Here is a 15,341-nt window from a genome sequence, read left to right on the forward strand (position 1 = left end):
ACTTAAGTGATCCTGAAACATAACATGAAAATTGCAAGGGTGTGCAATTTTCGACATTATGTCAAAACATTATAATTTTGTTGCAACGTGAGGAACTTAGTTTCAAACTTTGTTACACTCATTCACACAAGCCCTTTCCCTTTGCTGTGAGTTCTTTTCAAGTTAAGAACTCAAGGGTGATTATAAATATATTGTGACATTTTTGGCTTCTTCCACAATTGGTTTCACCTAATCAATTTGCATATGTTCTTTACAAGAAGGTCAAGTTAATGGGTGACACAAGTGGTCTAAGAAAGTGATGGATGCCTCTCTTGAAGTATTTTTTCTGGTTGACACATATATTAGTACATCATCAATTACAACTTGCACCACATGTTCAGTGCTCACCTCAACCATCTTATCCGAGGCATTTATGGACTTCAAAAACACCATCTCACCATTCAAATCCACTAGAAAATTTGTGGTTCCTTAAATTTGCCCACCGATTTGAAAGTATGCTGCAGCCAAATTTGTGCCATTGCCTCTTCTGTTCTTTCAAAATTGATTTATATTTTTGACAACATTCTAGAGCAATCACTCACTTCAGTCATGTGTAGAGAGCGCCTTGTACCCTTTCCTTGCAATTGTCAACATTGTGACCAAATACTTTTAGAATGGACTCTTCACCACGTTGAAAAGAAGATGGTTATAATATCAAAATCTAGCACAAGTCTTATCTTCTTCCTCAGGCATCTCTTTGTTTCACGCTATACCTTGAAGCAAAGATTGTGCTCTAGTTGTGGTTTAAGGTACAAAAATGCCATGTGAGTGACTTTTTTTGTGCTAGATGGCATGGATTTGTTGCTAATGTATGATCATGATTGGACCCTAGAATCTTTGTCATATCCACCTTTGTTTTCCATGACAAGTTGAGATTAATGGTTGTTGCTATGGCTAGGTTTGTCCTCATCCTCTCTAATTTATTTTGATCCAACAATCCTAGGTTTGTGTTCATTTCTTATTCTACCTCATTAATGGCATTGCACATACTTTGACATCATGGTAGAGAGTATGTGTGAGGTGGTATTTAAGGTAATAGATGCTTCAAATCTCTCTACCCACTGTAGTTGCAAACAATAGTCCTTGGGTTTGGTTCTCGTGTGCCATGTTTCCAAGTAGCATCCTTGTGACCTTCAACGATGGGTTGGCTTCCACTTTCTAATGTTGAAGCCATTGTATGCTAGCCTTACATTCATAAAAATCTTTTAAACATGTTTAAAAACAAAAAATGATTAAAATTAAAAAATAGTGATGCAAAAGTAAAACAAACATAAAATGTATTTCAAATGTAATTGAATAGCAATACTATTAAATAATTCAAGTAAAATTTACTATTTTTTATTCTCTAAACTTTCACCGGATAAATCAGCATTTTCGCTAAGTTACCGATTCAGGTATGGATACGGATACAGATTTGTGGATTTGGCAATTTTTTTCTTTCTTGGGTACGGGTATGGGTACGTCCGTACACACACACACACACACACACACATCATAGTCGGACTTTACAACTCGCTGGGTTTTTAACCCTGTCGAGTTTTTGCCACTTTAAACTCGCGGGAAAAACTCGCCGAGTTGTTGGCAAAAACTCGCTGAGTTTTCGGTGAGTTTTTGCCAACAACCTAGTGAGTTTTAAAAAAAAACTCGTCCGCTACAGAGATGTGTTTAATATAATTTGTTGTTACTGTGTATTTGGTGTTACTGATTTTATAATGATATTATAATTCATCAAATATAGTTTATAGTAACATGTTCTTTCTATGTGTCTATTGTTTTGATTACTTTTACTATGTAGTGAATCCTAATGCAGAGATGGTCTTATCTACATCAGTTTTTTGGTATACCATTTTAGTTTTTTCATTAAAAATAGTTTATTATTAAATATTAATAACCATATTAACTAAACACTTCTTTAACGTTTATTTTTTTCTATATGTTTACTCGGCGAGTTTTAAAAAAAATTGCCCTTAGAGTCTTATGTCAGCCTTGTAGTTCATCCAATTGTGAGCGCAAATGGAGCTTGTTTGAAGCAATCCACACGAAGAAGAGGAGCAAGTTAGCGCAGAAACGCCTCAATGACCTTTTTTTCGTGCAATATAATCTTCGATTGCATGTAAGGAAGGTAGAAGAAGTAGAAGGTGGTCCAATTGACTTGGATGATATAAATCCTTATAGTGATTGGACATCACAGGAGCAAACTCCATTGTTTTCCGAGGATGACATCATTGATTTCGAGAGGCAGGCTATGGAGGAGGAGGGGGGTAGATTTGGTTTCATGCTGGATGACATTGAGGATGAAGAGGATGATGATGAGGAGTCATTGCCAGTGCCACAAGCAAGTGGAGACATAGCTTCAGCCAGGATGGAGGATGAGCCAACCATACCGAGCGAGGAGGCATAGTCACGTGCCTCATGCGAGTCACGCCCAGTGCAGACTTCTAGGACTAGACCCTCTAGTTCTACCTCTCCCCTAGTTTTTGCTAGAGCTGGGAAGAGGAAGTTGTAATTGTAATGATGTATTTACTTTTGGTTTTACAAAAACTATTTACTATTTTGCTTCCAGGCTTCGAGCCATCAACATTCCTCATGAGGATGCGATTTTGTAGATACTTTGCATTTAAATATATCTAGAATCAGCTTGTTTCTTTTGTGTTCACATTTATTGACTCATTGGTTGCATCTTCTCATTAAATTTTGCAAAAAAAATGCATTTTTAATTAAATTTAAGCGTGTTTTTAAGTTGCTGAGTTTTTTCGCCGAGTTTTTTTTGAGTTTTTTTTTCTAGGCTTTGACGAGTTTTGCCGAGTGGCGAGTAGTTCAACTTTGATATATATATATATATATATATGTCATATATTATATATATTTCATATATTATATATATGTTCAAACATCAAAATTATATATGTTCAAACATACAAATATGAAAGATAGAATGTAACTTTCCCATACAATGATACATAAATGATAACAGATAAATGATACTTAGTTGTTTTTTAATTGTTTTTTGACTTTTATGACTCGTGGGCCCCGTTTTTGGGAACCCATGGGCCTTGGTTCTCCTGGATTTGCTTGGGTTCTCCCTGGTCCTGCCCAGGTGGCCGGGTTCTTTGTGGGTCCAGACCCACAGAGAATTGCCTGGGTTCTCCCTGGTCCTGCCCAGATGGCCGGGTTCTTTGTGGGTCCAGACCCACAGAGAACCTAGCCACCTCGGCAAGACCCGGGTGGAACCCAAGGAGAACCAGGCTTGGACCAGGACCGGGCAAGATCTAAGACCCGGACCCAACCTTTTTCCCCAAGAACCGGTATCTCAGCATTTTTCGTTTATAAACTATGATACACGGGGTTTTCTGCCCGTGTCCCTGTATTGGGGACAGCTTGGGGACGTGTCCTTAGGTATGACACTGTAAACAATAACATGAAGATTGTTGTGTTTTCAAGATTCTATTATGTATATGGCAATATGATGAATGTTTCTATAATGTTTATATATTTTTATATAGCTGTCCCTTGCTGTCCAAAAAAATGGCCTCAAAAAATCTTGTCACTGAAATGTGTCCCCGCATCCCGAAACTTGGTGGAACACAGTTTATACACAATAGTTTAAGTTAGTATTACATTTATGAAAATTGAATTCAATGCTTTGAAAACATGCTTAAAAACCTAAATATAATATTTTAGAAAGAAATTATTCTATTCCATGTTGGCATTGCACACTCCAATGAGAATTGTAGGTGATTGAAGTTATTGTCATTGATGGCAACCTTGCAATCTTATGGCACCGGCAGGCACCGACACCAACAGACTCTACACCGACAGATAGTTCATTGGCATCTACAAGAATGTTTACCGGCACCCTAGCCGACAGGATTTTGATTATTGTATATTGTATTTAATTGTAATATCTTTTTGTAAGACGACATGGCATATTGAAATAAGACTCATATATAAGTATGAGATCTTGTAGATCATTTTGTAAGTAAGTGATAGATGATAGGATGGATATGTAGAGCAAATATAAAGGCAGATTTTGGAGAAAGGTTTATGGTTATTGCATGAGCTTAAACCAGTACTAAACCTGGCATAGCAGATGCTTTTTGTAGCAGTACATTACATTGGATTTCCATAATCCATTTTTTTTTGTAAGTCAGTGAGACTTCCTTTTGTATTTGAGCAGTGAGCTCTAGGCAGTTGGCCTTCCTGCATGTGCAGGCACACTATTGTAAGTAATATCCATTCATTGGCCAGTGAGTGAATATTGTGGGTCACAAATCCCATCGAGGTTTTTCCCACACCGCGTTTCCTCGCCAAAAATCTTGTGTTATGGTGTGATTTCTATGTTGTGTTTATTGTTCATATTTACTGCATTAATTCTTGTTTACCGGTACACTGTTTTGGAATGCAAATTATTTAATAAGGTCAGAAAATCTGTCAACCGGCAAGATACTGATTCACCCCCCCCTCTCAGTATCTTTGGGAATCCTAACATTCCAAAGCTTTGAAAAAAAGGAAAAAAAAGAAGACCAATTCTGACTAAGAATCCAAAAATTGCACACATTTGACCCTAAAAGCTGTCTTGAATACAATCAAATTTGTAATAATGTGTGAGGAAATAGCATGGCCGAAGTTGCTTAAAAGGCAAAAAATGGCAGATTTTTATTGCTTTTCCCTCATTTTTTTCCACATTTTACCATTTTGTTTTTCCATTTCTGGTGAGTCTGTGCAGTAGACTTGCTAAGTACTCAAGAGTACTTATGGTGCCGTCTGCACTATAAACTAAGATAAACTTGTTTATGCTGAGTGTCATGTCCCCTCCTTGATCGTTATATATATATATATATATATCCTAAAAGAAATAATTTTTATTATTAATTAATATAATAATTATCAATGAATGATTATTTGAAATTTATTTATTTATACTATTATTTAATTAATATTTATTACTAGTAAGAATCAGTAACTAACTGATTATAAGGTACGATTAAAAGATCAGATACCAATTAGCAGGACATCAATTAAGACAAGTAAAGGGGTGAGTTGAATATATTAAACTGGTTGTTATGAAGTAATGCGATTTGTCTAAGGGAGGCATAGTTATGAAGAAACCGATCAAGAAGAGATGTGACTAGTCAAACCTCAAAGGATGCCAACCCTTTGGTTTTGGAGATATAAGAATAAGATCAGTATCATTCTAACTGGGGGGGAATAATGGGGAAATACTTCTGAAATAAACATAAAAGAATAAGGCAATTACAAATCAGATTTTAGTGGCAGGCTTATAGAGCCCGAGTGCAGCCCATTCCTAAGCTGTGCCGAAACTCAGAGTCACCGATTGGGAACCTTCGAATAGATTGAAAATTATTATATATATTTTATATTTTACACTCATAAGAGGAGGTTGGGTTTGCATCACTAATGATCTCCATCGATCAGATCAGAACTGTTATTTAGTTACAGGCAGTAACATCCTTGTTCTTGGAGGCATGCTCGGTGATGTGCTCAATATGATGATTAAGATTTGAAGCTCGATAATGATCATATGCAGAATCTAATAACAATATAAATATAGATATTAATGTAATGGTTATAAATATAGATATTGATATAATAAATTAATAATAGATATTAATATAATAATTATAATTATCATAATATTTTTTAGAAGTTGCACTGCTGTAATGCATAATATTTCATATAACTAGTAATTAATAAATATGTAAATGATTTATAATGAATCAGAATAAGATTAATTATCTAGCATGGTAAATGAGCAAATACTTGATAGACTAAAGAAAGATAAAATATCACAGTTTGATTCATATTAAGATAGACTTGTCTCTTAATCAAGTTAGTTTAACTCGTAAGTACATAGAAATAGATTAATTATGGTTAAAGCAGGTATAAACTTAGTAGGGGACATTACACTGAGTGGTAAGTTAGGGTAGAAGTTACTCTATTTCCAGAAATGCTCGCTTGTATTTGCTGAGTTTGAAAGTACTTAATGTTTTAATACCATGCTTTATACTTGTAGCATCATAGCTTCAAGTTTTTAGATTAGAAATAACTGGAAAAATTAGAAAATAGTCAGAAATACTGGGAAATTTTCTTGTTCTCTGAGCTCTGCTTCTAAATGAAAGTATGTTTAGAAAAACCCCTTTTAAGCTAGGGATGTCAGGAGAAAATGAAAGTAGTAGCTGTAAAACTTTAATAATCTTTAATCCAAAATCTTTTATCAACTTCAAACTGAAATTTGAAAGTTATAGCAACTGAAACTGAAAGTAATGCAACCACAAGAACACAAAACACAATATTTTTACGTGGAAACCCATTTGGGAAAACCACGGTGAGAAATGCTGCCAGGATCTTCTGTCCTAATCCAGCCTCACAATTAATTTATTTACAATAATGTTGGGCACCAACCCAAACCAAATCTCTGCTAGAGAGCACCAACCCTCTTAGTCACAATCTTGTAAATCTGAGCACCAACTCAGAACCCTTATAGCACCAATCAAAAGAGAATCACATATAAGACATAATCAAAACTGTAATAATGTGATTTACAAAGTTTGAAGGTAGGTGAATAAAAGTTTTTCAAATGATGACAATATAACCCTTCAGAGAAATTACAAACAGATCAATATGAGTCTTCAAATATTTCTTGAAACAATCCAATCTGCACCCTGCAAATAAACCCTTTCAACCTCTGTGATTTTCAGTGATCTTCAGAGAATCTCTGAACATGCACTTGAGACAACCATTAAAGATGATAGTATATATCACAGTCAAAATGGGATTCCAAAACAAAATGACTTAAGGAATTCTGAACAATATATCCTCACCAAAATATATAATGGCTACTGTGCTTTGATTTTATCGCTTCTTCTCCATATTCAACAGCATTATATGAATGCCTGACAACATATCAAACACATTTCTGAATACTAACTCTCTTTACAATACGTGTTTTTTTTGAATCACTAACTTGCTTTCTCATGTATCAATCACCAATACACCGAATGAAACGATGCACATATAAAATACAAAAAGTGAGTTTCTTAACCGTATAGGAAGTTACTCCCAAACTGTTCAAGAAGTTACAACCGATCATAACTGTAACTAACTCCCAACCACTTCTTGTCATGGTGGCCTCTTATTCAAGCATCCAACCTTCTTATAAATATTTACGATAATTAGAAAGCAAACTTTACTTTTAAAACAATTGAGCTCTTATTCATTATTGATCTGGTCACAGAAATAATGATACAAAAAAAAAACGCTTTATTTGTGAAAAACTTAGTTTATTCTGTGTAGCACGAGTGAAAGGTTCTGAAAGATAGTTTGAGAAATCTGATCAATCATCTTAAATGCAGCCCCCAAAATTATCAAAACAGTCAGAATCTCAGGTATTATTTTCACATCATTAAACACCAAATGCTGTAGTAGTCTAATTATCTGTTGTATTGATTAATAACAGTGATCAAGTAATCACAACAGCGTTCAATCTGATTTGCTTTTGACATCAATGACAAGAGATTGTAACAAAGAAATCCACTTATGTTAGTGTAGGGACACTGAGGTGTGATTTTGTTTATTGAAAAATAGATTTTAGGTTGAACTATTTCATTTTCCAGGCCTCCCTTTATGTGTTATTATGTCAATCATCATGCATGCAGTCATATTTTATAAAATCTGGTTATAATTGTGAAAATATAAATTTTACTTTTCTAATAGTGCAATACAACTTTTTTGGCACACCCCAAATTCTAATGTTTTTGTTTTCTTGGCACATTTCTTGTTTTGCAGATTGTCTCTAAAGATCTTTCTGAGCCTGTTCGATCACACAAGGACCTGGACAAGGATGCAGCTCCACACTATCACAAGGCTATAAAATTTTATGAAAGCCTTGCCAAACAACTGGTTAACCAAGGCCATGTTTTGGACCTTTTTGCATCCGCTCTTGACCAGGTTTGTATTTTCAAATGCTGTTAGTTCCATAAAAGTGGAAGTTGGTGCTCATTATCTTTGTTTTCAGAACTGTTGTGCATTTCCGTTCGACTAATTGCAATATAATATTTCTTAAGCATTCACACTTTTACTTTCTTTGTTTTTTGTGGAATTGGATCTCCCATGATTTCTTCAATGATTTACATATGTACAGATTTACATAGATACGTATTATTTTCTTATGAAGAAGGATTTTCTTTTCTGCAAATATATTTCAAATCAACATGTTTATGGCTTTCTTAACCACCTTGCAGATTTAGCTTTCCGATTGACTGAATAATGAATCTATACATTTGCCATAGTATTGAAGTCAGGATACTGAGAAGGAGCAAATCCCAAAGTTACCCCGAGTTTCCAGGACGGGGATGGCGGGACGCGTTTCCGGGACGGCAAATTTTTTTGCCAAATTTGGGGATGGCAAAGGGGACAGCTATATAAAATATAGGAAAAATTTAAAATATATAGGAAAATTTCAAAATTCTAAATGTTCATATGAAAACATGGATAAAGCGTGCATACATACATTATATTCATATGAAAACAATAAAACATGGATATAGCATGTGTATGATACTATGAAAAGTTGAAAATGTAAATTCTGAACATACAACATTGTTAATACTCAATAGACAATATGCAATTATGCATTCATAAATCAGAATTTCAATTCATTCATATTGTCAATATGCATATCAATAGACTCGGAGGTTAAATTTTCCCTACTTCTATCGATGCAGTTTTGTTGTGACCATTTCACACATCGCCCCATCGCAAATGGGGACCCCTTCTTTTTGCTTGTTTTTCGCTCGTTTTCGCTTTCGTTTTTAGGGTTTTGTTAGTTAGCTAGTTGTCTGGATTTAGGGCCAAGCCTTAGGGTTTTAAATTTTGTCTTTTCAAGCCAAAATCCAGTTGTTTTTTTTGAGAGCTTTTGAGCTTCTTTTCTAGAATGCAAATTTTGAATGCAATGATTTCGCCAAAATGGTCTAATTTTCAATTGGAATGTTCATGCAGAGCTTAAATTTGTCTAAGTGTTGACCGTTAATGTGAATTTTTTTTGTCCGATTGAATATTTTGACCAAATTTTGACTTTTTTGAATTTTGATCCTGGGCATCGGAATTGATTTGTTTTCGCCTCGTGAAGTGTTAAAATGTGAAAAATCTTGTTATTTTGGCCTATAGGAGCAAAATCGCTCCTGTCCCTCAGTGAAGGACGGGAGCTCAATTTCAAATATCTCATCATCCTTGCAGAGTCCAGACAAACTTTACGTTTGAAGTGATGGAGAACGGCGAGATCTTTCCATTGAATATAAATTGAAGATTTTCATGAGCACAGAAATGCCTCCAGGAGGAAAACCGCTCCTGTCCCTCAGTGAAGGACCAGAGCTACGATTCAAATTTCGCCTTGTCCTTCCAAGATTTCGAAAACTTAATGATTTGAGGAGATCCAAGGGAAGATGCTTTGCCAAATGAATATAATTTGATATGCAAAAACGAAGGAAAATGACCTATATTGACTAAATCGCTCCTGTCCCTCTCCAAGGGACCAGGGCGAGGTACCTTATAGCTCTCGTCCCTCTCCCAGGGACCAGAGCGATTTCCTTCATTTTGCAAAATCCAGACAAAGGTCAAGGCAAGTTTACGTTCAAAAATAAAGGAGAACATGAGATGAACGCATTGAATATAAATTGAAGATTTTTTTGGGACATCCATACCAGTGTTAAATGCCTAGTTCGCTCCTGTCCCTCAGGAAGGGACCAGAGCGATTTTTGATATAATTGCTTTTCTTGCAAAGTTACAAATGATGTCAAGGCATGGACGGATAGAGTGAAGAAGGACGAGTCCGTTGAATATAAATTTGGAAGGTGACAAAGTGAAATGAAGGCCACAAGAGCAAGTTCGCTCCTGTCCCTCTCCAAGGGACCAGGGCGATACAATGATTATTTTGCTCCTCACTCAAATTAAAACCGATCTAAGTCAAGACAAAGGGTGGCGAAGACATTTTAGAGCATTTCCATCAAGCGCAAGGTTGTAAAGGTCATCACAATGAAGAGATTTACACTCTAAGACCCAGATCGCTCCTGTCCCATGGGAAGGGACCAGAGCGATATCTACATAATGGCGTAAATTTCAAAAGGCAAACAAGTTTCGAGCAACCAAGAAGGTCGAAAGGACATCATTTCACGTAATGAAGATGATTGCAAGTTGATGAAAACAAGAACAAGCACATAATGATGAACTTCGCTCCTGTCCCTCAGGAAGGGACCAGAGCGATGTTAGATGTATTAGCCATTTCAGGCAAAATTTACGTAAGGACAAGATTTCGCAAGGTCTTAGAGGGTCCACGGAAAGGTAGAAGGGTGATGCATGAAGATTTCAAACGTTAAATAATCACCAAAATTGACCTAGGGACCATATCGCTCCTGTCCCTCTCCAAGGGACCAGGGCGATTTGCTTTGGATCCTTCGTTTTGCTTCAAGTACGTGCTAAGTCAAGACTCCATAAGGATAAACAAGGTTCAAGCCATCATTTGATGATAACATACAAGAGTTTTTAAACGTCCAAACATTGCTAATCAAGGTAAAAGCTCATATCGCTCCTGTCCTTTGGACAAGGACCAGGGCGATCCTATCAAAAGCGCTCATATTCCTCCAAAATCGAAACAAGGCGAGGTTAAGCGAGACAAGGGATGGCGTTTGGAAAACATCACAATGGAAGATCGAAGGTCAAAAATGCATATTGAACGTGAAAAAATCAAGATCGCTCCTGTCCTTTGGACAAGGACCAAGGCGATACTATCAAAACACTCACGTTCCTTCAAAGATCAAGGCGAAGCGAGGTTAGGAAGTGCGAAGGACGACGTTTGAAGGACATTGCAAAGGAGATCGGAGTTTAAAAGTCGCCAAGATCAAGGAGAAATAATAGATCGCTCCTGTCCCTCTCCAAGGGACAAGGGCGATGGTCCCTTTAATACGTCCAAATACATAATGAAGACAAATGGAATAAGCGCAAAGGACACAAGCAATGATATTGTTCGCCTTACAATGAAGGTTTGAAGGTCAAAGATACAAGATGAATGTGAAGACATGGAGATCGCTCCTGTCCCTCTCCAAGGGACAAGGGCGATGTTAGACAAAACACATGGCATTCTTTGAAAATCACGTTAAGACAAGGACGCACAAGGTTTTAAATGGCATCTGGAAGATGACACAAGGAAAGGATCGTGCCAAAATGGAGAATTTCAAGCAAAAACTTAGGATCGCTCCTGTCCCTCTCCAAGGGACCAGGGCGATGATGGTCATAAGATGCATTTGCTCGCACAAGAAAGAAATTCAAATTCGAAGGACCACCAGATGATCAATTTGGGACGTGGAAATGAAGGAGTTAAACGTTGAAAACGCAAGAATCATGCCAAAGATGGTGAATCGCTCCTGTCCCTCTCCAAGGGACCAGAGCGATGAGGTACGTCCCTTTATTTTCATATTTTTGGCGCCAAATTAAACAATTCGAATTTCCTTAAATGCTAAATCGATTTAAAAATTGAAAATCTTATTTAAATTGGCATTTAATATGGCGTTGATCTTTATTAATTATTTTTTGCCTTTATTTAAAATCGAAATTCTCATTTAAAAAACGCAAGGCATTAATAGTTAATTAATTACTTAATAAAAATCGAATTGGAGCGCTCATATATGGAAGTCGGCCTTGTTATGTCATTGCAAATCATTTAAAAATCGTTTGAAATGGTTTTATTTTATCAAGTCGGCCTAAGGGATAAATCGATGAGAGCGCTATATAAAGGGGAGTGGAATTATCATTTTCTACATCATTATTTTACCTCTCTACATGCGAATTAAGGAAGACGAAGGAAAGTGTTAAGTGTGTTCGAATATAGTGCGAATATTATCCAAGGTGGCGTAGACACTTCAAAGGTGGTGCGATTTCAAACCAAAGGGTGGCGCTAATATCATCTTGTGTGGAGTGCGAAAATGCTTGAAGACCAAAGGTGGTGCGAATTTGAAGATCACGCCTAAGGCGAATTTGCTAAAGACTTGAAGACCACGCCAAAGTACGAATTTGAAGATCCATTTGAGACCACGTCCAAGGCGATATTTGAAGATCACATTCTTTCCAGAGGTGGCGAAGTCAATTTTGAGGAGATCATATTGAAGATTATCTTATACCTCAATTTTGCCTAGGCAAATTTTGTTTTTGCATTCTAGAGTTAGCTCTCTATCGAGGTATGGCGATTTGATTGTTATTGTTTTATTTATTCATCGTCATATTTCAAATTTTGAAATTTTGATTCTTGAATTTCTCTTGGCTCAATCGATGTTTTCTAGGAAATGATAACTCTAGAGACTTATCATGAGATTTCCTAAAATTTATCTCTCTTATTTACGTTATTTATTGCAAAATCTATTTCTTATAATGAAATGTTGTGTAGGTATGGCGACCCCAAAGGCGGGAGCATCCACCAGTCGCTCGGCTCTCATGAAAGAAGATCAGAAGACCGAAGAGGTGGAGACCAAGGTCGTGTCCAAGTGGAGCAACATTGGAGATACCAACTTGGGGAACTTTAGCACGAAGAAGTTCCGAGAGGTCCCTTACATCGGCAAGCCATCACCTGTCGCCCGGAGAATAATAGAGAGTGGCATCATCAAGGCGGCCGGTTTTCCTCCAGCCATTCAGTGCCACGAGTTGATGATCGAGTGTGCCCGTCACTACAATCCACAGTCCAGGACAATTGTGTCCAATGAGGGAAACACTTTGGCGTACCTTTCAGAGGAAGCCATAAGTGAAGCCTTCCATCTTCCAGAGCACAGGGACATGATATACAAGAGCATTGAAGGAGCCAGATCAGTGTACGATGATGATCCAGATGCTTGCCTAAGCATAATCAACAAGAACTGGCTACTCAAGAGTCGTCCCCGTCTGAGCAAAGTACCGAACACACCACACAGGATTGATTTCCAAGAGGAGTACAGAGATTTGATCACCATGCTCAACAGAGTCACAGGAGCACCTCATGCCTTCTATTTTGAGAAATGGATGTTTTACTTCATCCAGGTAATTGTTCAAGGAAAGGGTATAATACATTGGGCTAGGATAATTAGCCATTGCTTAGACGTACAGTTGAGAAGACTCAGGGCTACTAAGTCCTTCCACATGAGTTCATACGTCATCTATGCCTTAATCAGGAGCGTTGAGTATGCAGGACTACCTCACAGAGGAGTGATTGGAAGAGGACCCGGCGAGGTCAGAGTTTGTGAATCCTATACCTACTTGCATCATCCACCAGGGAAGAACTACAAGTTAATCAATGATACTTCCACGATGAACATCACAAGGACGTTGCAAGGAGGGATTCACAACAGATTATCTCAGGATGCCCAGGAGTTCATCAAGAGGTACGTTGCTTGGTTCATTCAGTTTCCCAAGTTCACTTACATTAGAGTGTATGGATGTCCTTTACCTCCATACATGTTGCCGAGGTACCCGACAGACAGAATTGTGTTACTTGAAGTAACAAGGCAGTTGGCAGCATATGTGAAGGCATTCAGACACAGACATCAGAATGGAGTTCAGGTACCTATTATTTTGGGTAATTCAGTTGAGGTATGTCCTAATGTCTTAGCCATGGATGACGCAGAGAAGGAGTTAGCCTTGTATCCTTTTTCATCTTTTGCTTGGAGGAATAGTTTTGATCCACATGGACATTTAGAGGAGACGGTCGGTAGAAGATTTAGACATGAGTACCAAATTGAAGATTTTATGATGAATCTCCTAGATGATCTCGAAGTGAAACGAAAGATACATTCTAGATTGCCTTTGGATTTCATCAGGAAATGTAAGATTTACAGAGTAGCCGACCAAGCTCAGGACAACGGCAGGCACATCCAATCTTCATATGATAGAGAAAGCAAGACAATAAGTTTGAATTGGAATGAGCCCGAGGCCGTGGATTTAGATGATTTGATGGCACCAGTCTTGTCTTGTACTCGCAGATGGGTAGACGTTCAGCATCAGAAGTTGAGAGAACAGGGCATAGCTATGTCTTTTACTTTGGAAGAAAAGCCAGCCGAAGGTGGAGCCAGTGTTAGTGAAGGCAATCCTAATCCTAGGAATTCAGGTGAAGGTAACCTTCGATGTGCCAGTGAGGGCAATCTCCATTCGAGAGGTTCGAAGAGAAAGGAAAGATCAGAAAAGAAAGAGCCTTCCAAGAAAAAGCAAGGTGCCAACAAAGATCAAACACCAGGTACTTCTTCCAGGCCAGAGGATAGAACAGTTCGAGTGGAAGAGTCCATGGAGTCGATGGTACAGAATGACAGACAGGAGGAAGGACAGGCACAGCATGTTTCATCCGATGGATCTCTCCAAGACTATGATTTAGATAATGATAATGAAGTAACATCTCCTCCCAGACAAGAAGAAATAGTACATAAAGAAATTCAAGTTCAAGAGACAAGATCGAATATCCCAGATTGGTTGAAGGAAAGATTGACTAAGGTGATCGTAATAGAGGACGACGACAGTGCAATTGATTTAGAGAGCCTTGTTGGACGTTCACATATGACAACAGAGAAGAAGAAGGCTACAAAGATGTCCAAGATGATTCGAGATGAGACTGGATCTAGAAAACTGCAAATAGCTACACCGGCAGCAGACAAATATGAGGGTGAGATCCTAGCAGAAGACTATCATATACAGACTATTGAGTTAGGACCATCCACAGCAGAGCAGACTTTAGATGATGCCACCGACACATTTGAGGCATTGAAGGACAAGCTTAGAGAAGAAGTGGAAAAGAATAGGAAGCTTGAGAGAGAGGTCGGTGCATGGAGGACATATTTCAGTCACATCAATGAACCTTTGGGACGTCAGGATCCAGTTAGATCACCATTGCAAGCATTGCCCCTTCAATCAATCAATGAAGCAGAAAGATTCAGGAATATGGTCCAGCGTACATGTAGTTGGATGGATAGATCTCACACGGTGGCCATTGAGTTTGTTACAAGGATGTCGAAGATCACCCATCAGGCTATCCAAGTTCTTGAGATTATTCATAGATTGATGGCAACAGTAGCTGCATTTGCCCATACCAAGAACGTTGTCATCCCTGTCTTGAGAGTTATAAGACACACATCCAGAAGAATTTTAGCACAAGAGAGGATCTTAGAAGGTGATTCTCACAGTTTGTTTCAGTGGTCAACCTTACTCCATATAAAGAGTGTTCTCTTTGAGGACATCAGTGTTAGATGTGGTCAAGTTGAGGAGGTGATCAATCCGATCCAGGA

At 37.7% G+C, this 15,341-nt stretch overlaps 1 protein-coding gene across 1 annotated transcript in view; it reads left to right on the top strand.

Annotated features, from left to right (window-relative positions):
• LOC131031528 (protein transport protein SEC23 E) overlaps nucleotides 1-15,341 on the top strand; it is a 64,527-nt gene that overhangs the window by 12,803 nt on the left and 36,383 nt on the right. The window contains exon 3 of the mRNA XM_057962664.2: nucleotides 7,846-8,007. Coding sequence (XP_057818647.1) covers nucleotides 7,846-8,007 — 162 coding nt within the window. The remainder of the gene's footprint in view (nucleotides 1-7,845; nucleotides 8,008-15,341) is intronic.

The sequence above is a fragment of the Cryptomeria japonica genome, chromosome 10 (genome assembly GCF_030272615.1).
Source record: "Cryptomeria japonica chromosome 10, Sugi_1.0, whole genome shotgun sequence".
Classification (NCBI taxonomy): Eukaryota; Viridiplantae; Streptophyta; class Pinopsida; order Cupressales; family Cupressaceae; genus Cryptomeria; species Cryptomeria japonica.